Consider the following 23547-nt stretch of genomic DNA (forward strand, 5'->3'; position numbering starts at 1 on the left):
AGATATGAATCATCCTTTTTAGTTACCAAATATGGCAATGAGTTTATTCATTTTTAAGACCAAGGGGGAAAATGAACAGAGTTTAAATTACCTCTTTTTCTCTGTAAGTCATGCTCACATTCAAATAAAAAAATGAGGTGGTAATTTGTATACAGTTAGGACTAACAATTAAGATTTTTAAAAAATCTATCAGAAGCTTATAGATGACTAGCAGACAGGGTATGGTAATTCATGTGGATGATGAATATTTTTGTGGAACAAGATACCACATATTTTAATAATTTTTTTCATGCTTTTCTAAAAGTATTTATTTTCTATAACCTAATTTTTGTCATATAACATAAATCTTAAAGTCATATGTATTACAACATAAAGTCCAGATAGATCAATCAGGATGGCACAGTAACTCTACCCCTTTCCTTTCAAGCCTGACAGTTTGTCTGACAGCTGAAGTATCAGTATCTTCTTTTGTAAGTTTATGGATAAGGGAAAAAAATTAATTTATTCATTAAAGGGTGGAAAGGATCTTAGAGATATATATACCAGTGGTGGGATTCATTATTTTTTTTACTACTTTCTGTGGGCGTGGCTTGGTGAGCGTAGCAGGGGAAGGAAACTGTAAAATCTCCAGTCAGAGGTGGTATTTGTCGGTTCTCTGAACTACGCAAAAATTCCACTACCGATTCTCCAGAACTGGTCAGAACCTGCTGAATACCACCTCTGATATATACCTTATTTATATTTATATGTGTGTGTTTGTGTGTGCGTGTGTGTGAGTGTGTTGGAGAGTATTGTTATTTTTATATTCTATATAAATATACAGAATATTATATAGAGTGTATTATGTTATTAAGTTGGGTAATTAAATGTCTGCAAGTAAACAACCAAGGTGAGAGAATACTAAGAACTCCAAAGTTCAACCCTGAGCTACATACATTCTCGTCTATCTGAATGTCTATACTTATCTAATATAGGAATGGACAACGTGTGTTCCTCAAATGTTCTGATCCACAATTTCCAACATTACTCAAAACTGGCTGAGCTACTGGGAACTGTTGTTAAGCATCATCTTGAGTTCCATAAGTTCGTTATCCCTGGATAAGTCTTTTTCATAAATTAATAATTCAAACATATTCAATATGCAACAAGTTTGTTGTTTAAATTCATTTGTCAAGAATTCTGCTACTGCAATCTTTAATTCACACAACAGCAGCAATTTCAAACATGGAAAGGTCTGTGTTGTTAGGCTTCCATACATTCGAGACTTTCCTGAAAGGTTAAAGTCTGTAGGACAATGTTCAAAGACTGCCCTGCAGCAGACGTATACATCTTTTATATGGATATTTGGATGGGATGGCAAGGAAAGTTGGATAATACTGAAGTGAATCAAGTGAAGTGATCAAGTAGAATCTTTTTCATGCAATTCATTCATGAAGGATATATTGCACATAAGACATCTTACAGATCTCTATAAAAAAGAACAACCCGCACAATATTCCTAGGGCAACTTGCTTATTTTTGGCTTTTTACCTTGGGCTGATTCACCCCAAAAGCTAAATCTATGGAAAAGCACCTTTGGGACTTCAAAAGCTAGTTTGAAGTTCAGATAAACTGTAGGTATTGTAAACAATATTTCCCATATAGTTATTAAATAATATTGCATGCATGTGAAACAGAAACTTAAGTTCCCATCTTTAAATCAACATCACTTTGAACAACAATTGTTCATTCATTCCTACAATAATTTGAAATTATTTCATTCTACAAAATGGATTTTAAATTTATTTTAATACCATACTTACATATATCATAAGAAATAAATGGCAATAACATCAGTAATAGTACTACACTATTGCATCTGCCTATATAGCATATAGGAATGCCAGTAAGCATATTCTTAATTCTTGTTAACAGAAACTATAAGCAAAACATAAAAGCACAAGGCTATACACAGTTGATATCATTGCTAAAGACATCACATACTGCTTGTGAATTTCACTGCGGTTGTATTCCCTGAAGCACTTTCATATCTGGTGTTTTCAGAACATGATTATAGCATAACATAAGCTATTACAGCTGAAATTTGTTATATTGTAAATAATTACATAGTAGGAAAAATACTTCCTCTGGCAGGTGAATTGACTAGGTGTCAGCTAATAATTGTTTTCTAGACTCAAACAACCAAGATTATACAATTCTTGAACAAGTAGAAATGAAAATTCTTTAAAGCCTCTATATTATACTTGAATAGGTTAACCATCTGCCACCATCTATGGTAAAGCTGTGTGATGTGGTCAGTCCCAGTATTAGAGCTTTCAGCAATTTGTTATATGAGCCTAATATTGTACAATGCTTACATTAACCACAGGAAGGGCTCCTTTTCTCAAATAAAGAAAAAGGAAGAGAAAGTATAGATGCAGACGACTAGCAGATTCAGGGCTTTCAGAGAAGTTGAACTCCCTGTGTAATTAAATCAGAAATCTTTCTACTAGGACAGGCCTGCACAAACTAAAGCCAGCCAGCCAATTGAAGGAGTAAGTGCAATTCTTTTCTCTGACATGCCACAAATTCATTTATTTTTCCCCACCCCAAATCAGACACATACAAGGGAATTGACAGCAATATTTTCCCAACCCTGTGCTGACAGAAAATTTGAAGCTTTTCTACATGTTTTTCAGGTATATGCTTTGTATTCTTAAGATGTCATGTAGTAAATAATTTGGCATGATTTAAAATATAAATATGTATCATAAATATTAATATGCCTATGAGGTAAGCTAAGCTTTACCTTCCAATGACATATGAGGTTTAATAAAGTTTGAAAAACTCTCGAGTGAAGCTGGACTTTGATTACATGGATGGATAATAACTGTGTAAGTTTTTTGGCCACAGCATGGAAGTGATTTGCTATTTCTTACCTCTGAGATAGTTTTGAACTTCTCAGCCTGGCTTCCTAGTGGTCTACTGTTTGAGTATTCCTACCAATTCCAATCTTGCTTAGTTTTTCTACCCAGATGAGATACTGCCATCTGCTCATCTGAAAACCTAAGTTTGTTACCAAAGGCCTTTGCTGAATTGCTGTCAAGGGAAAGCTTTACCTGTATTCAATGAGGTGGAAGAGGACAAAGAGACACTATACATGGGGACTAAAGAAAGAAAAATGGGTCATAGACATAGAGACAAAGGTACCTTGTTATGAAGGGAAACAAGAAAAATGAACTACAGATTGAACTGTCCAGATGCAGTTCAATCTGTACGTGTTACAGATCTCACATATGTATCTGAGATCCATATTTAATGCATGGTTTCAGTATGTGCTAGGGGGTAGAGACAGAAAAATGGGTTAGTGAACTTGAAGGTACAGTTAAAACTATAGTTGAATAAAGATACATGAAAATAATGGAAGTCCTAGATAGAGGAGCCTGTCATGCTTTTGATTTGGTATCTTCATGTCACAAAAAACAGAAGGAAATAGGATTGGAAAGGTGAAAGATTGTTCTTTTATATGCAGGCAGAATATCTTTGTTTTACATGACAACTTGCCATGGCCAGCTCTCCATGATTGATTCAACACAACCAATTTGCTGTAGCCAACTTGCCTTGGCTAACTTGCTTGGTCAATTCATCAGAGGACAGCTCTCCATGGCCAATTCAACAATTCAATTTAATTATTTTAAATATTTTAAAAATTATTTTAATTTTTATCAGCCACATTTCATTTTATCGTTCCTTTTGCATACTTTCTTTAAGGATTTTATTCCACCATTTCTTTGATATTAGTGTAACTGTTGCTCTGTGGCAAGTTGTCCTGCAGTGAATTGGTTGTGGTGAATTGGTCATGGCAAGTTGTCATAGACCCATTTTATAGGTAGTCCTTGACTTACAACTTGCAACTTTAGTGACCTAGGATAAAATGACATTGAAAAAACTGATTTATGACTCTTTTTCACACAACTTTTTCAGCATCCCTGCAGTCATGTGATCAAAATTCAGATGCTTGGCAACTGGCATGTATTTATGACTGTTACATAGTGCTAGGTCACCTTTTGCAACCTTCTGACAAGCAAGTAAATAGGGAAGCCAGATTCACTTAATAACTCTGTTACCAATTTAACAACTGCACAGATTCATTTAACAACTGTTGCAACAAAGTTTATAAATTGCAGCAGGACTCACTTAACAACAGTCTCTGTTAATAACAAATTTTGGGCTCAATTGTGATTGTGAGGACTATATAGAAAATCTATTACAGTAATTATGTAACTTGTCTAAAACATGTTCCACACAGTGAGTAATCAGCAATTTGAATGTTATGTGTGCTCCTGGAATAAAATGACTCAAAATACACACCAAAGTTAGAAACAAAAATTAACAATATGGAAATGCTGATATTATTATGTTTATGTTTAGAGGTTTATGTAAAACAATTGTTGTTAGTTGCTATCCTATATTTGGCAGTTTCATATTTAATCTTAAAAATAATTATGCATAAATCTTAGAATCATGCATACAGTAGATTGGCTGTTTTCATGAGAAGGAAAGAAGGTAGGAAATGACTTCTTCCTTTCTTTTCCTGAAACCTTACAAATCTTCTGAAAAGACAAACTGTTCACAAACATTCCACACCATAATCAAAAAGAATGCTTCAACCAGCAAGTTTGACAGGTAATTTTTAACTAGACAAACAAAATTGCTTTTCCCTGGAAACAAGAAGTATCTTAAGAAGAGGTTATATTCTGCCTGCCCTCTGAAATCTCATAATGGGTTATTTCATGGATCCTCTCAAAGCATGAGTTGGACTACAGGGCAACTGCCTTCTCCAACAAACTTCACTGGCAAGTTCAGATTTCCATGGTCTCTCTTGGATTGATCCAAATCTACTCACTACCCACAAGAGCCTAATGCCATGACCTCCTTTTCATTCTCAGAGTAATTTGCCGCTCTCAGACTTGTGTTTGCTTAAGAAGCAGCAAGTTCTGCTTGGCCGTTATCAAAGTCTGACGGCTACACAATAACTCTGGTTTCCCGTCTAAGGGAGTGATTGTATCGGGCCTGAGTGTGACACTGGCAGAATTATGTCATGTCTGGAGGATGGAATCTTATCAGGGCTTTGTCTGAAAGGCAAAGATGCCCAGCTGCAGGAACATGACACCCCTCCTCTGCTCTGGAGACAACCCTCTGCTTTTCTTTTTCTCTCTCCCTCCCCCCAGCTCCCCGACCCCCATTTTTGCATCCCAAGGAGAAACAGTCTCTTCTACTTCCAGATATCACTGAAGCAAGAAAGGGCAAATAGATTCAGAGACGGAGGTTATTAACAGGTCAAAATACAAATTAAAAATGGAAATTGAGTACTATTTCACATGAAGAAAAATATACACACAGAGACACGCACACAAACTTCATATTTTAAGGATATACAGTACGGTTTTTTGCTAACATATTAATCAGAAAAAATAAATCTGTAAAGAGGGCATTTTGGATTTTATAATATAAACAAGCCTTGGCACCTAATATTTTTAAGCTGTTACTTTTCTAGACAGTAGATACAACTGGCTTGATTTAGGGGAAACACACACTTAGTTTACTATTCCCTATAATCTACAATGATGGACCACAGCTCTTCTATGTGAATTCTTGTTCTCTATGATTGAGGTATGGACATCTTCCATTGCTCTTCACACAAAATTTGCAGATTCTGCCTTTGTTTTGATAAATTTTTAATTACCAAGGGGTACTACAAAGTTGAAATCGAGACATGCATTAAACATGATTATAGCCAGACTCAAACCCTCTGCTGTCCTGATATAATTAAATAAGTAACAGTAACATCCTCTTTTTTATTTTACAATTGTAGGAATAGATATACTAAGTAATCAGATCTTAATTAGAACCTCAAGAGTATGTTCAGGATAAAAGGCGGGATACTGGAAACTTATGACTAACTTGCATTGTAAAGTTTAACTTCTCTCCCAGGATTGAAAGCTAAGTTTGAGTTGAGTACTGCATGTTTCTCTCTTATGAACACTCACACGACTATCCTATTGGGATGCCATCTGTATTATGGCAAGTATTCCTTGTAATCTGGGAAACTAACCTGAATGATAGCTAGGTTGACTGAAACATCTATTTGCCACATGCAGTGAGATGCCAACCCCCAGGTTATCATTAACCTTATTTTCTATTTCCAGCATCTTGAACTTCCCTTCTGCTTTTCTTGTACTGAAGCCACATGCATGCAGCTGCAGACCTATTTCTGCAGGCTTATAATGGAACAGACTGGTCACATGCTGTTGTCACCAACTCACACATTGTTATCCTCACCTCAGAAGCTAAAACACATTGTTCTGAGAGATGGAACCTAATGCTCTAATTTTGTTTAATCATCCATGCATTTTGACACATTTTATGTTAAATTATCTGTTTATTGTGCTGAGGAACTATACATTCTCATCAAGAGAAACTATAGCCCACAGCTCAGAAAGAAAGCCATAGAGGCAGAGGATTATCTTGTGTTCAAGAAGGTGGAATTCATCAGTCCCGACAGTCTCACAGCCCCTTCATCCTAACTGGAAGCAACATAATAATGGATACAAAATGACTCAGATATCTATTTTCTCCACTTTGGGTAACGGCTAAAGAACAGATCATCTTACTCGTGGAAGATATGGAATACCCCATGCACTTTATTGAAGGAGAGATAAGAATTTTGTCTTCCACACGTATTATAGTAGAAGCAAAAAAATAAAGAAAAGGATTCAGAAGTCACTCAAATATCATTTTACTTATTTCACTGGATCATATCAAGTCACCTCAAATATCCTAGTATGTTATATTCTTTATAATCTTCCTCTTTACCTTCACATATTAAGATCTTCAATGCAGATTTTGTGCAACATGGAATGAAAGAAATAAGGAAACTCAACCATGCTGCTACTAAATCATAGAGTGGACTTATTGACATGCAGTTTGTATGTCACTTTTATAAAATTATTAACATCATGCCCACATTCAGAATACAAATAAAATACAACCCAGTTCAGCCATAAACACATTACTCCTTTTCTCAGGATAATTCGAATTCAGTCCTATATGTTTTCTACATTTAAAACATGTACACATGCACAAGTATGCACAGACACACGCATACAACTAACACACAATTCCATTTTGTGGTTAGCAACATCAGACAGAGCACAGAAAAGGAGTCAGAAATATAAGCCAAAGAAATTAAAGTAGGAAAACAAAGATATTCAAATAAATTAAATTTACACTAATATCATCACTATTTATTAAATGTATATGCTGCCAATCTCATTATCCAAAGTGACTCTGGACTGCTCACTGTACTTCTTCATACTCTCTCTGCAAACCTTCCTTAACTTCACCATGGCCATAGAGTGCTTCACGTACAGATAGTCCTCAACATATGACCACAATCGAGCCCAAAATTTCTGTTGCTAAGTGGGACATTTGTTAAGTGAGTTTTGCCCCACTTTACAACCTTTCTTGCCATACTTGTCAAGTGAATCATTGCAGTTGTTAAGTTAGTAACACAGTTGTTAAGTGAATCTGACTTCCCCATTGAGTTTGCTTGGTCAGAAGGTCACAAAAGGGGATCACATGACCCATGGACACTGCAAATAGGAGTCAATTGCCAAGCGTTTGAATTTTTATCCCCTGCAGGGGATGCTGCAATGGTCATAAGTGTGAAAAATGGTTTTAAATCCTTTTTTCAGTGCCGTTGGAACTTTGGTCACTAAATGAACTGTTGTAAGTCGAGGACTACCTGGATTGCCTTTTCTTTATTTAACCTGCAACCTCTGTTTACAAGTTAAAGTTGAGGAATTGATCAACATCATCTAACGACGTCTAAACTTCTAAATCTTTCAATTTTTCGTTCATATATTTGTATTGCAATGCAGTTTTCAATTAATCTGTATGAATAAATCACTTCAACATCTCTTTTGCATACTGGTCACTTAGCTTTGTACTTCTATCCATCCATTTTTTATTAATTCCTACTTCCCATCTCATCTGGCTTTAACCACGTACACTTCTTAAATATATCTATTCTCACTCTGTTCTTAATACCATAAAATGCAATCAATACAAGTGACCATGGTGTGCGTGGCCTACTTGGCCTCCTGTGCCACAGTGGGGGGGGGGGGTTGCTTTCTCGGGGCTTTGGAGGCTTTCTCAAGCCTCTGAAAGGGAGAAAATGCCCCCCCTGGCTCTGGAGACTCTCTGGAAGCTGGAAAAGGATCCATTTCTGGCCTTCCTGAACTTCCGTTCAGGCATTTTTCGCCCTCCCCGAGCCTCCATGTGCGCCCTGCACTTACCTGCATCCAAAACTGGGAGGGGCAGGGTAGGGTAGGTGGAGCCAGCCAGGAGTGGGAGTTGGGAGTTCTCCGAACTGCACAGAATCTTAGCTAGGGCTCTCCCAAACACTTGCTAACCCGCAGCAGTCCACCCTTGCATACTACCCACTACATTTATACCATTAGTATTTTTCTGACACCATCAATTTCTCCATATTTATTAATCAATAGTGTTCCATATTTCTTTAAGAAGTGATATTGTTGTGAAGAATATTATATATATCCCAAGGTTATATTTAAATCCTAGATTAAATATTACCTTCCATGTAGCTGTATTTCTCCTGAAGTAGGCAAACATCCGTGTGAACCAATTGTAGATTTCATTCAATGTTAGCTGCCTGTCAGGGGTCTCAAGGATAGCCTACATTTAGACATGAGAAAAAGTCACTCTCAGATATAAGACTCATCATTTCCCATCACCATTCCTGGGTGAACTACTATTAAAAATGTCAAAAGGGACTGACATTACTATAGCATGTTTACAAAATTTTCAACCACTTGTTAAAAATGCTGACAAGTTAACACATATTGATTTTTTTCTTCACTTAATGATTAGAAAATGAAGTGGGAATTAGTGTGAGCAAAGTAACCATATAGATCCTACATTATTGAGTTTTCTCATGGAATGATGTTACCCAGAAACCACAGTTTTTTAGTGAATTGAATTTATGACTCAACAAGCTATATGACAAAGTGTTGAGAGTAACATACAGATTTGTGAACCAATTCAAATTGGTTCCAACCAATTGGAATTGGAAACCAATTCAATTTGAGTTGACATTCAAAAATGTAGAAGTATCTAGGAATGACATACTGTAACATCATCACTTATCATTACTTATTCCAAGACAAAGCAGTAGAAGCCAGTAAAGGTATGTATTATTCAACAATGTATCACCATGCAGCTGGGTAGCAAAAGAAAATGTAAATACCATATTCCATAGTCTTTTTATTAAGTTGTATTCATATCTTCAGAGAAATTCAATATTTGCTAATATTAGGTTATTATCAATTCCAGGAAGTGATGTACCAAATTCTCAAATACAATGGAATTGGTTCTTTCAATATTTTATTTAAAAAAGTAACTAGACCATCCAATCTAACCATTTACTTTCTTTGTCTGAATGTAGAACACCATTTTGTAGGCTTAATGATTTCTAAAGTATTTTTTATTTTTTTAAAATAAGTATTTTTCATTTTTTCATTTAATTTTAGTTAAATTAAAAATTACTCTTATTTTTTTAAAATTTTAATTTCAATTTATATGGCTAGCTCTCAGGTAAGCCAGTAAGTTTAATAAGGTTATCTGTCTCACCAAAGGAAGTAGATCTAATCTATGTAGATCAGGAGTAGCAGTGCACAGGGAATGCAGGTTTTAAATAGTTGTATTTACAGTAGCAGAAGATTTCCTTATGCAAATACAACAATATTCTGTTTTACATACGGTACTATAGGCTTAACTGCTGAGAACAAGAGCTGCTAAATAGTAAGTACAAAATTGCTGCTAATTATTATTCCCAAAGTACAAAAATGGAACAGACTAAGCAAGACAGGTACAGAAATCATGTCCGCAAGCAGAGAATTGTACTATATGGACAAAGAGAAGTTGTTGAGTACAATGTACTCAAACGTTCTTCAAAAACTGGTCATGATTCTTATGCCCTTGCTTCTAATTGTATAGCAAAAGAAGAGGACCCTAAAATGGTTCCTTCTTCATTTCACTTTTATTATGCATCTCAGGATTTAATAAAGTCAACAGAGAAAAGGTAACAGGTTGCTTTCACGTTTACTAACTCAGATCAGACACTTGGTGCAATCAGTTTTTGGTGGTGGCGCAGTTAAAAACGGAACATAATCAAAATTTGCTGGACTGTGACTGTGATAGAGACAATAAATTTCTATCAGCTGTTAACTCAGCAGGGTTGGGAGGTTTGAAAGTGTCATTTGATCTAACCTAATATTTTTACATATGTGACTACCTGCACCAAGAGGGAAAATATTTGGGGGAGCTGGTAAGTGAAAATATTTGTTAAAAGTGAGAATATTTGTCAAAGTATCTCTTGGAAAAGCTTATCAAATCATAGATATCCCAAAGTGGCTAATCTGAAAGACCTGAAAATAACAGGAATAAGTTAGGAAATTATCTAATTCACACTTTTTGCATAGGCTTAAAAAGACTATGCAAAAGTCTTTTCTAAGGAGGAGATAATTGAAGTAATGATCTTAGCTTATTCTTCTAAGCACATTTGAAATGCAAAATAAAGTGTTTATAAAGGCATTTATTCAGCCAGAAGGAAACGGGGCTATAAGGTCAGAACCCAAAGTCCTATAAGGTCAGCGTCCCAGTACTCTTAAGCTACCCAACTTGTTTCTATTCACTGTAAAATGGAGATACTGGCCCAATACAGTATTATCAGGGAGCAATAGTAGCCATTTTCTCAGGGAATTTAGCTTGTTTTTATATTTGGCTTTATTAAGTTTTTTTAGGTAAAAGAAAATGGGAAAAAAACCTAATAGAAAATGAATAGTCAAGGAAAAGAATAGAATAGAAGACAGAATAGAGAAAGACATGAGAATTAAAGTTTTTTAAAGGATGTGCTATAGAAGGTTGCAGTTCATACAGGACATTATGACCCAAAGAAAACTATATCTGCTCTGCCAGAAAATTAAGACTGGAAGGAGAATCAGCAGTTACGAACCACTAACATGAATATATAGGAACTCTATAGTCTTACATAAATGAAGCATGTGATTATACTGCATCTAAAAATCAGAAATATTGGGTACAAATGAATCTATAGTAAACACTGATCTCTTCTTTGTGTATGAGAGAACAATATATACAAATATTAAATGTCTGAGTATGACTAGTTAAATTAACCCACTAATTTGTATTAATAAAAATATTTCTCTCAACAAAATTTATCAGGAAACAGCATTAATCAATCAAAGTTATTTTAAAGGGAGACTTTTGTTATTCAGTACAAGGTTAGTAATTCTGAAAGAAATAACTTTAATATTACATTGGTATATTTCTGAAAACTCTGGAAGACACAGAAGGGCAGATTTTTTACTAATGAGAATTGAGCATATCACTGTCATTTATTTTTTTTAAAAAGTTCCTTTCCTACCCTTATTCAGGGAGCTATTAACCTGACTATATAAAGCAGTGCATTAAGAAGCACTAAGGTCAGAACTGCCAAGAGCTGTCTGATTCGAGCAGGATACAACTACAATTATAAATAATTAAAGAGCAATAAAAACTAGAAATACAATCCTTATGTCTTTGTCTCTAGGTCTCTCTTCACACAAGATAGACAAAAGAAAAAATAATAATATGTATCTGATTCATTAATCAGCAGTATTAGGATGCTTAGTGAAAGGCACAAACAATGGCTTAAAATCACAGATAATTTTGCTCTCAAGATATAAATTGGCAGTTTAAATTTGCAGCTTAACCAAACTGTATTCCCCAGAGCTAGGACAGAAGGCAAAAATCTTAGAGTACATTACTGACATATTAGAAACACTTCCCACAATTAACAATTGAGTGTAAGTGTAAGCACTTCATAAGGATTGCTGCTTTTCCAGATATCATTGTATTTATGTGCATTCTTACAAAATGAAGAGGTTTTTACCTGTCTGATAAGTGAGGCATATGTGAAGGGAGGGCGGACATCTGCATTTTTGTAAAATTCATGATTCTGTGCAAGTTCTAGGCAGAAAAATAGTAAGTTATAAACAACAGCAAAAGACATTCCAAATGGTTCATTTCAACACAATATTTGATGTAACCGGAACTTCTCCTCAACTATCTCACCTGAGGAAATTGGTGTGCAGAACTTCTCTGAGTTTCTCCTGCGAATAGGCCCTACATTGTGTAAAGTGGAGGAGCTGATAACAGAAGGACCCTGTCGCAATGGAGTAATGGGTGCAGTTGCAGAGGTGGGGGGATGAGGTAATCCATCAGGAAAGGTATCAGAAGTGCTTTTGGACATTGTAGCGCTGGAAACCAGATTCAGCTGCTCAAGGAAGATTAAAAGAAGATCATGATTAGAACTAGACTAGAAGTGCATGGGTAAACAATATCAAATAAAGCAGGTGGTGAGCATTATTTATCAATAAAGATAACTATTAACAGTGAAAGTAAATATATTCCAATGAGGCCTCATTCATTGACAATTGGTGGAGACAGACTTCAAGATATCAAAACCACTGTATTTCAAAGTATATTGTACCAAGTCAGGGCAAGTTGATTCTTGAAATCCCTTACCAACTTCAGCTATATCAAAGCATGTTGTTTGGTATAGGAAAAAAAATTACCACCTAAAAATATACTTCTAATTAAAACAAAAACAAACCCCTAGTATTTTTTTTTGGGGGGGGAGGATATAGACAGATTTTAGAGGAATAATTTTCAGTGATGGTTACTCAACTCTATCACCATTATCTATCACCAAGTTCAGCATTATTAAATCTGTATCACAACTGGTGCTAAAGTTAAAGAAACAGGCTAGCAAAAGTTTAAATTCCGCTCTGCAGAGAAGAAAAATAGTGTGATATATATTGAGGACAATATATATCAATATACACAAATTCCCTAATATTGTTTCCCGATTTGATAGCTTCATTTCAACATTGAATCACATACTGCAGTACTGGACCAACCAATCAACCAACTGAATAGGGATCTGAATCTTACTTTAATATTAGATACATCACAACTTAGGAAAGCTTTTTTTTAAGAGAACAAAAAAGCCAGACTCAGCTCTTGGGATATCAACATGACTTAGCTCGGGAGAAATAGCTGGAGGACACATTAGTGGGTGATACAGAACTGAATCTAAGGATGTGGATTGAGATCTTTCAAGCATGATATCAGTTGCTATAAGTTGGATCACTGGCTTTCATATTTTATATATATATATAATTTTATTTGTTTTATTTACATAACATATAAAAATTCAATTTCAATCAAACAGTGTATTGTCTGGATACAATTATTGTTAAGAAATCATAATCAATATTCATCACAATAATATTAATTCTATAATAATGATACTGGCCTTCTAACTTATTTGAGCAAACAAGGCGGGAATAGGAACTGAATCTGAAAGATAATGCTTTTTAGAGAGGCTTGTGCTAACAATCTAGAAGGAAGATTTGTGCTATTCACCTTTATAGACTACCTGCATCCTACAGACAAATCTGTGACATTCATGTGTAGCTATGACTACACATGAATGATCATTAGCAGATATAGTGAGAAGGGCCTCAGCCATTTGAAACTACTGGAGACTGATCATTTTCCTGGAGATCAGGCTTTGACATAGTTATACATGCTTCAGTTATATTCATATTGGACACATAAAATGCAATTTAAATGGAGGATCTCTGAAAAGGCTACAGAAGCTCACCTTGGTCCTGATGGCCTTTGCAGCATCTAACAGCTACCAATATTGCAAAACTTTTCTTTACACTAATAGCTGTTTATTAACACTTATAAACAAAGTGATTTTATGATTTCTGTTATGCAGTTTCTATACATAATTTTTAACGTCATTCACTCTGGTGCTTTTGAAATTAAAAACAGTACATAATTTCCTAAAACCAAACAATAAATGAATAATCACACTATACCAATGCTGCAAGAGCTGCACTGGTTATCAAACAGTTTCCAGGTCTAATTCAAAATGCTGGTGTTTGAGATACAGAAAGCATGTTTCTCCTTCCTGCATTTTGATTGCTAAAAACAGAAGGGGGAGGGGGTTCTATTTCCTGTTTATTTGAAAGGGAAAAACAAGTCTTCGCAATAGCTGCACCCAGACTATGTTTTGCCCTGTGCGGCTGCATCTTTCTTTGTTGGTCTTTACTATATGCTAAAGACAATTATACTCTTAAGTTTTCTTTGTGTATAGCAGATATTGTTACATTTTGATCTAGTTAGTTCCTTGACTGATTGATCTATACTATTTTTTACATTATTATTTTTTTTGCAATTTTTACATGATATAAACCATACTGTTTGATGCTTTTGGCAAGAAAGATAGGATATAAACATCTTCCAATAAATTATTCTGAGGCAATGGTAGCAGTACATTTCTTTACTCCTTCCTCAAGTTATAATTACAGTTGCCTTCCTTCTCATGGACTGTGGTAACAAGGTCCAAATGCCATATGGGCAAAATGCAGAACAAGATGGCAAAAGGAAAATATTAAATATTTGGGTTAACAAAGCAAATTATTCTAGCAGGTTTTCTGACTGATGTGGTCTAGGGCATCAGTGTCACAAGCTGGCTTTTCCTTAGTAGCCATATGGAATGGCTGATAAACACTTAAATGGGCAACAGATCAGGAAGGAGCCAGTGGCACACCCTAAATGTAAGTTCCTAGGTTTTGTAAGTAACAGTCATGACATCAGGATTGTGTCTTCTGTCCCCACATTTTCAGATAACAGAGCTTTTCAGCTTTTGCTGGTAATCCCTCACTTAAGCAGCAGTGCACTTTTTCTGTTGTTTGTTTCTCAGTTCAAGAGTGACATTTCCTTTTCTAGTATGGCGAATATTAGTGATTTTGGCTAACTAGGCACAACTTGTAAGCTATGCTGTATCAAAACCAAAGGCAAGAAAAACCAAAAGTACACATACAGACTGGGTGCAACCAGGCTGAATAACAATAACTGTGAGAGGGATCTTGGAGTCTTAGTGGACAACCAGCTAAATATGAGCCAGCAGTGTGCAGCAGCAGCCAAAAAAGCTAATGCAATCCTAAATTGTATTAACAGAGGGATACAATCAAGATCAAGGGAAGTACCACTCTATAAAGCCTTAGTAAGACCACGCCTAGAGTTCTGCATCCAGTTTTGTTCACCACATTATAAAAAAGATGTTGAGATTCTAGAAAAAGTACAGAGAAGAGCAACCAGGATGATTAGGGGACTGGAGGCTAAAACATACAATAAACGGTTGCACGAACTGGGCTTGGCTAGTCGAGTAAAGAGAAGGACCAGGGGAGACATGATAGTGGTCTTCCAATATTTGAAGAGCTGCCACAGGGAGGAAAAGGTCAAGCTATTTTCTAAAGCGCCTGTAGGCCAGACAAGGAATAATGGATGGAAACTGAACAAGGAGACATTTAACCTGGAAATAAGGAGAAACTTTCTGACAGTGAGAACAATCAACCAATGGAACACCTTGCCCTTGGAAGTTGTGGAAGCGCCATCAGTTGAGGCTTTCAAGAAGAGATTGAAATTTATCAGAAATGGTATAGGGTCTCCTGCTTGGGCGGGGGGTTGGACTAGATGACCTACAAGGTCCCTTCCAACTCTGTTTATCTGTTATCTCAAAACAACTTCACTCTGTACATAGAAAGAACAGATTAAAACTCTTAAAGTAGACCTAGCAAAAGACCTATTATTTTTATTTATACGGCATGCCAGCAGCATTACAATGCTTTATGGAGTCACATGGAGACAAGTTATTGCCTGGAAGAGTTTACCTAACCTTTGGATCAACCTTATAGGAAACCATGATAAAATGGGAGTACTGTTGCTAATTGGTCTGTCAGTTATTATAATCTCATCTGACCTCTATGATTTCATTTGATGAGAGTAATCTCCAAGCATTCAAACAAGTTGCTTGAGAAAACAGTAACATCTTATTTAGCATCTTCAATAGGAACAAAAATCGTTTGTCTTCCACAGTATCTTCATGTTCCTTGGAAACAGTACCTCCACTTTGGGCTTAATAATAATATCACAGTCAGCATTGGCTTTCAGCTCTGAATCAGTCCCCTAAGATGACGACATCATCTTTTAGAACAATTCCTATTACAAAGAGAAGTTGGCATATGTGTCAGAAATGACCAGACTTACAGGCTGACTGAAGGGTTTTGGCTCTGAAGGTCTCATATGCAGATGGGCCATCATTGCCTGGAGACGTTCACTTTCTTTAGCTAGCTGTAGAGAGAACCAAACAGGAAGTTATTTGTTTGGAGGAAACATCCTTTACAATGGTCAATTCATTTATTTAGAAAAAGGGCCAAGATAAAAGTTCATTTGATAATCATTCCCTAGAATGGCTCCTTTTCCATCAGCAGGAGCAAAACCAGCTACTTTAGTTTGCCCTGTTTAGCTTCAGGGTATGCATGCTTTCCTCTCATCTTGATTAATTCTTCTTACATGCTGTAAGAACATGTGGCATTACAAAGCTGTTCCTTTGTCTTGCTGCCTTTTAGAACATACCTGAAAGGGGAAAACTGCTAACTTTTTTGATTCTTTAATATCATGACTCTGGCAAGAGCATTATTATTGACTCTCACACTCTCATGCTTATACTGTAAGGAAATTAGTTTTAGCTGTACAGAGACAGCAAGTAAAACTATATCCATATACAGAATTCAGCATCCACAAATAACTTTTCACTCAGCTTTTTTTTCCCCAACAAAACTTAGGTTATTTTCTTTACATGTGTCTGGTATTAGCATCCTGTCCCATAAGGAATGCCACTAGATTAGATCAACCATCTTTTTAATATTCTTTCCTTTCAGATACTTGCTCTTGCTTCTTTTGCTCCTTGCTTTCTCTTAATTTGTCATTTGTCCTTGTTTCTATTATCTTGTTTCTGTTCACTTTGCTCTTGTTTTCCTCAGCTTATCCACTCACCTGCCTGTCTACCTCTCCAGTTGTGCAATATTATTTAAGCTGCATGCTTTATGTTGTGTGAGAGACTTTATTTCTCAGGGTGTGGGAAGGGTGAAATAAGTGCTATGGCACTGGAGAGGCTGGGTGCTTTAAAAACAGTGGATCCTGCAGGATCTTACTGTCATCATCATTTTCTAAATGTTCAAACTTTTCTTTGGTTCCGGCCAGACCTGATGGATCCTGAGGAAGACTGCAGGGTTTATGCAGAAAGGGACATTTCTCTCCTTACGAGGTTCAGAATCTCTTTCCAGAAGTAAAAATGAGGGCTAAAAAGGCATGAATTAAATGCAGCATTGAGTTTGAAGAAGGCTTGCGAGATTCTGACATAAGGATGACCTGACAGTATTGCAGCTTTCGTTACAGCTGACAGATCCATTCCTGTGATGCATTGTAGGATCTGTAGTGAAAACTTTATAATAGGGAGCAAAGGCTTTTTACACGTGCAACTTTCTGCTCTCTTAAAAGGATTGTCCCCCACATAAGGATCAGTAATTGCCTTGATAGTCTTTGAGAATAGGACAAATTCGCATAGTTGACTGAAGGCTATAAAAAATGAAACTCTGCTCTTTAAATGCTCTTTGTCTGTTTTACTTGGCGTAAATGATACATTCTTCTAGTCAACCCCATTTGCACCCACTGATTTAATTTAACTTTCAACAGCGACTGCCTCCACTATATTACAACTGGCTATCTCCCTGCAGTCTCTTTCCTGTCACTAATCCTGTTGCAGCAGTGTCATGTCCCATGAAATGCTCCTGCTTTCATCCCCATCCCCATTTTGCTCATATATAATTCATGCAACAACATGGATAAAAAGAAACTCCTGCTCCATCTCTCTAGAGTTCATCAAGCAAGCATCAGTGCTGGCAGAGCCTGCAAAGAAGTTTAAAAACAAAGGGCATTCCCTGTTACATATCATAGATTACATGCTGTTTCACCACATCCCATACACTTAACAACCATTTATAGTTATCTCCATGTGGACACTTTCTCTCATCACCCTTTGAGATGCTAACTTTCAATCTGTTGATGTCACAGCTTTCTGTCACCGTTTACAATTTATGGCCCTCAAATAAATGTTATAGTTGTTACACGATTGCCATACAGATCAGGAGCAGGGTACTACTTGTCCTTACTTGTGCAGTGGCAACATTCAAAAGATGAAACATGTGACATAAAGATATTGTGTTGCCTGTTTTTGTTTTTTAAATTCTTTCCCCTTCATTGGCAATTACTTTTGGGAAAATGTGGAAATCAGCATAATTTTACATTACTAGGTATTCCCAAGTCAAAAAAGAAAGAAAATTCTGTTGCTGCTGCTTTCTGAACATAGCTACCTAATTTTGGTAAATCCAATACCCATATTGAGAATCTATATGACGTATCATAAGATATGTTCACTTCTGGAACCATAACATAAAATTCAGGTGAGGGAACATAGTGGGAAATCAGTTCACATTTAGTAGCACATTTCAGCTAGCACTCCTGGATTTATTTGTGGTTGGTTCACACATATCAGAGTCTTTCTACATGTGAGGTGTGCAAATAATCAGGCTATTAAATCAGTTTCCTCTGCTCTATAAATTGTGATTTTACTATGTTAGAAATACAACATATCAAGCAAAGTCCACTACGTTTTTGCTTCCTTTTATATTAACTTCTGAAAGCCAAGGTAGCCTACCTTGATTTGACAAACATGTCAAACTTGCTACAGCAGAACAAATCATGAAACCTCAAGCAGCTTTTCACTAAGGGACTTTTTCTTGCCACATGAGCAGTTCTATAACACATCATGAGGTATATGCATTGTGGAGTGGAAAAATGAGGTGTGAAGCAGGTGGTATTCAAAAACGGCATAGCAACTGCCATTCTTGTAACGATGACACATGTTCTATGGTGACTGTGGCAACTGTACCCGCTGAATCCAATTTGTATTTTCCATGTACTGTAATCAAGATGGCAGAATGCAATTCAAAAATTACAGTGGTCAAAAAAGCAGTAAAAACCATCTGGGAAATAGCTTTTAAGTAAACTTTAAATCAGGTAAGAGGACACTCAAGGAGTTAGGAAGTTTTATAGAATTAAATATATCCTATTGTGTACATTTATACTGACCTGTATTTCCAGCTGCTGTACCACTTGCATTTGAACTCGACACTGAGCCGTACTCCGGTCATCAAGTGCATGTTCTGTATTGAGGTGTCTAAAAATAGAAAATACCAATTTTTCTCCAGGGATTTGAAATTTGCAGTGCTTAATTAGCAGAACTCATCTGTGCATTTTTCTTTTCATGTTTAAGAGTTGCAAACCAGCCGATATTATACATTTTCCTATTTATCAGATTTTCATTCTGTTTTTCTTCTGAATTGCTGATAACATTAGGTTTTTCTATTTTATCATGACAATAACTGTGAAAGATGTCCTATGGGGAAATAACTCTTACCTAGTTTATTAGTAACTTTGATTCAGTAGCACAGTAAACTGAGCAGAGATTTGTTTCCAGAACTTCCTCTTTCAAAGATAATTCTCTAATGGCATTATATATACACAACACATTCAAGCCCAGATTTTTATAGTTTGAAGGGATAAGACAATCAAAGGAATAGGTGGAGATTCTGAATCACAGAATCACAATGTCATGTTTACAAACCTATTAAACAGAATAACAATTTGCCATTCTCTATTTTTTTTTATTTCTTTATCTTGGTGAGATGGATTAAAAAATAGGCACTTTTTTTCTACTTCGTAGCAGCAATCTCTCTGTTGTAGACTCCTAAACAAACTACTCTGGCTGAAGAAAACTGCTGTGAAGTTCAGGTCAATGACTGAAGCATCATAGTCTACTGCCATAGTAAATTAATAAAGCCAAAATAAATCTGAACTTAAAGATGCAAGCTTTGAAATGGAAATTAAGCTCTAAGTGAAAGTTGCCCTAACGTCAGCCAATGAAATACCCTCTATTTCATTCCAATATTTTTGGTTCAGTTACTAAACAGCATTCAGTGCAGCATTAGAGAATCACAGCAATGTCAAGACATCCTTTTTATGAGGATTGAGATGAAGGGAAGCATTCTGTAATCTTGGGAAGACTTTGGAGGGGCAGAGTAAGAATACACATATCTATGAAAACAATTCTCTATTTGCCCTTCTCATTTTGAAATGCAAAATGCTAGAAGGTATTTGGAAGGAGTACCCAGCTGACACTTGTTGACTATTGTAGTGATCTTCCATTAGTAAAAGGGAGATTTGTTGAAATGCTCAGTTTGCAGAATAACATTACACACTGTCTGATTAGGCACACAGGCTGTGCTTCCCAATATCCCCCACCTCCTTAACATCATTTCCACCCGCCTTCCCAACATTCTGTTCAAAGGGCAGTAGAGTGGGAAGGGGGGGGGGGTTGAAAACAGGCAGAGGTATATTGTGCATGTGGGAGGGGGAGCATGTGCAGTCACAAAGCAAAGAAGGGGAGGGGGAAATCCCAAAGAGGCAAGGAAAAGAAAACCCGTCAGTTTCATCTGATGTCTTTGCTAAAAATCTTGGCCACAAAGAGATCTAATTGCAAATGAACTAATTAAGTAAACCTCTGACGAAGCGTGAAAACAATTTGTTTGACCCTGACGCTAGCAGAGGGCTCTTAGACAGCAGAGTTAATCAGTCAGTGACAGAGCCCACAAGCGGTGTCAGCAGGCTGCCGTGCTGCCATCTGTTTCTCTCTAGTTCTCTCCTCCACCCCCACCTTCCTGCCTTCCTTTGCCTAACATGGACAAGTTATAAACTTTGCTGGTCTCATTTCTGTAGATCCCCTCATTTTCTTTTCCTCCTGTCTACACCCCTTTTGTACTTCTTAGTGTTCAGCCATGGTGCTTCCTAGCTTTCGACATCCTTCCTATTAAATATATAGCGGGAACCTAACTATAGTGAGAAGCAGAGTGATTTTACCTCCATTTCGGGGAATTCTGAGAACTTATACTGTTGTGATCAATTTTTCTACATATGGCAGATAGGTCTGCTTCAGTTCCAAAAAGAGGTTAATTGTCAAACCTTGCTAGGAAACTACTTCTTTAAAGATAGAAAAACTATCTTTTGATTTCAATAAGGGAGAATATTTGAAGCTCAGGGTTAAAATGCAGGGGTCCTTGGTGGTCCCTGAGCTTGCTCGTTTTCTTGCAGACCTTTCATCACTCAAACTAGGTAACATCATCAGTGCCAGTAAAAAGTGCAGTTTGCTGTCAATTTATATTCTAGAATAGAATATAAGAATATACAGAATATTCTATTATATTGTAGAATATAAACTGGCAGCAAACCATGTTCTTTACTAGCAGTGATAATGTTACCTAGTTTGGGTGATGAAAGGTCTGCAAGAAAACAAGCAAGCTCAGGGACCGCCAAGGACCCTTTATCTTCTGACATGCCAAAGTAAACTAAGTCCAGCACAGAGGAAACCATCCTCATGATCCAAGAGCAACAATTACTGGTGTTTCTTGTTTATACATTTAGCTCTATACTGGGCTAGAGATGAATGAAAACAAAGTATAAGTTCAGCTAATGAGCATAGCAGCATAGAAACGGGTCACTTACTTGATAAACTGTCCCAAGTCCTCGCAGAGGGTTTCACATCCAGGCCATTTGCACTCCCCATGTCCATACAGGGGATGTGAGCCAGGAGTCTCCTCATGAGAAGAGCTGCAAATGGGGACAAAGAAAAAGAAAATAAACATTACTGCTGAGCGTTAAAGGCTTCTCTGTTCTGCCTACCAGGAACTATAAAGTTGGAAAGGGGATATTTTTCCCAGACTTTCATATCTCTGAGTTTTGGACTAAGCATATATTATATAATGCATTTGTACTCATCAACAAAAGAAACATCTACATGGGAATTTTAGAGGAATTTGACATGCTCTCAAAATTGGCAGAAGGTGCATTCCCTATGTTGAGCAGCTGTGATTGGCAGTCATTCATCTGCATGATCAAAACAGGAGTGAAGACAAGTTATTATTTAGTAGCTCAGACATAATCTGCAGACATATGCTAGCAGAATGAACTTGCTCATCTTGGTTCATCTTAGATTTATCCTAGAGATGGGATGTCAAATGTGAGCCTTCTGGAGGAAATGCGATCCAGCTTATATTTTCCTGCATGCAGATTACATACATTCAGAAACTATCACCAGTTTGGCCATGCAAATTTTAAAGCATTGGTTTTAACAATAAAGTTGCAATTATGTATCCTGATATGGAATGTAAACATGGTTATAACCAGAATTCAGTGCAATAGAATTCCATTTTTCCCAGCAAAACAAAAATAAAAAAGGGAATCTGTTTGGCACATCCATATGTGCATACACCAAGATGCTAAAGACAGAAATAGTCAGTCTTTTGCACATGGACTACTAGATGGCTCTAGCATCCTAGACTGTCTCAGCTAGTCCTTGAGTATTGAAGATTTATCTTTAAATGAATTCAAACTCCAGCTCCTCTTTAGGACAATAATGGTTTATTAAATATAGCATCAAACAACAATACTTTAATCAGGCAAGAATGGCTAAAAGCCAGGCAAGGTTAGAGTTGGGTTTGAGTTTGCTCCCTTTCCTTTTATCACCATTATCATGAGACACACCCCACCACACCCAGGCCTATATGCAGTTCTAATTCTGGCCACGTCTCACCCATTATCCCTAAATGCTATTAACCCTATAACATGTCTACATCCCTACCCTATTCCAACCCTCTCTAATTGATCCCCACCTGGTGCCACCTTCACGATGTTTTAACCTAAGTCCTAATTACCACCTATATGTGCCCCAACCCACTTGAACAATATGCACCACATCAATAAAGAGCCAGTTTCAGCACCCCCAGTTGTTGCACAATCCACCCTGCAGCCCTGCAGTTGTTGCAGAATCCATCCTAAGCTCTGCTGAGTCATTCCAAAGCCATCAGCCAGCACACAAGTAGAAATACAGATCCGGAAGCAGCAGAGATTAGGTGACATGGCTAGCTGACTTGCTGCGAAGCATATTCGGAGCTGATGGGCTCTGGGTGAACTCGGAGCCCAACAGACTGGAGGCACTGATATAGAACATCAGGACAATGTACTTTGAATCTATGCGATGTGGACAGATTTACTGACTATCAACCTTCCCCTTATTGCCATGGGTCCCAAAAATTATTTCAAGCCATTACATTCCTAGCTATCTGCTAGAGTGCACAAAATCCAGGAGCGTGGGGAATTCTAGACCGTAACAGTTTCACTTCTGACCATTTCCCTGACATTAGCAAACAAGATGATTAGTGGGGAGGATGGGCAATCTTGTGTAATAAAGGAGACCTCTCTTGACTGCCTCATTTAGTAACCATTCAAAGTTACAATGATATAGAAAAAAATAACTTTATGATCAATGCTCACATTTATGACCTTCAGTGTTCCTCAGTCACATGATTGCCATTATAATCAGTATGCATT

The 23547-nt window shown here is 36.7% G+C and overlaps 1 protein-coding gene across 13 annotated transcripts in view; it reads right to left on the minus strand.

The window, feature by feature from the left end:
* FOXP4 (forkhead box P4) overlaps positions 1-23547 on the minus strand; it is a 166773-nt gene that overhangs the window by 18177 nt on the left and 125049 nt on the right. For all 13 annotated transcript variants that reach the window (XM_026719940.2, XM_026719942.2, XM_026719945.2 and 10 more), the window contains 6 exons: positions 21664-21768; positions 19195-19282; positions 16252-16335; positions 12199-12400; positions 12017-12093; positions 8638-8739 (listed from right to left, as the gene is read on the minus strand). In XM_026719940.2, the coding sequence (XP_026575725.1) occupies positions 8638-8739; positions 12017-12093; positions 12199-12400; positions 16252-16335; positions 19195-19282; positions 21664-21768 (658 nt within the window). The remainder of the gene's footprint in view (positions 1-8637; positions 8740-12016; positions 12094-12198; positions 12401-16251; positions 16336-19194; positions 19283-21663; positions 21769-23547) is intronic.

Source organism: Pseudonaja textilis, chromosome 3 (genome assembly GCF_049901715.1).
Source record: "Pseudonaja textilis isolate UNSWEBS1 chromosome 3, rPseTex1.2, whole genome shotgun sequence".
Taxonomy (NCBI): Eukaryota; Metazoa; Chordata; class Lepidosauria; order Squamata; family Elapidae; genus Pseudonaja; species Pseudonaja textilis.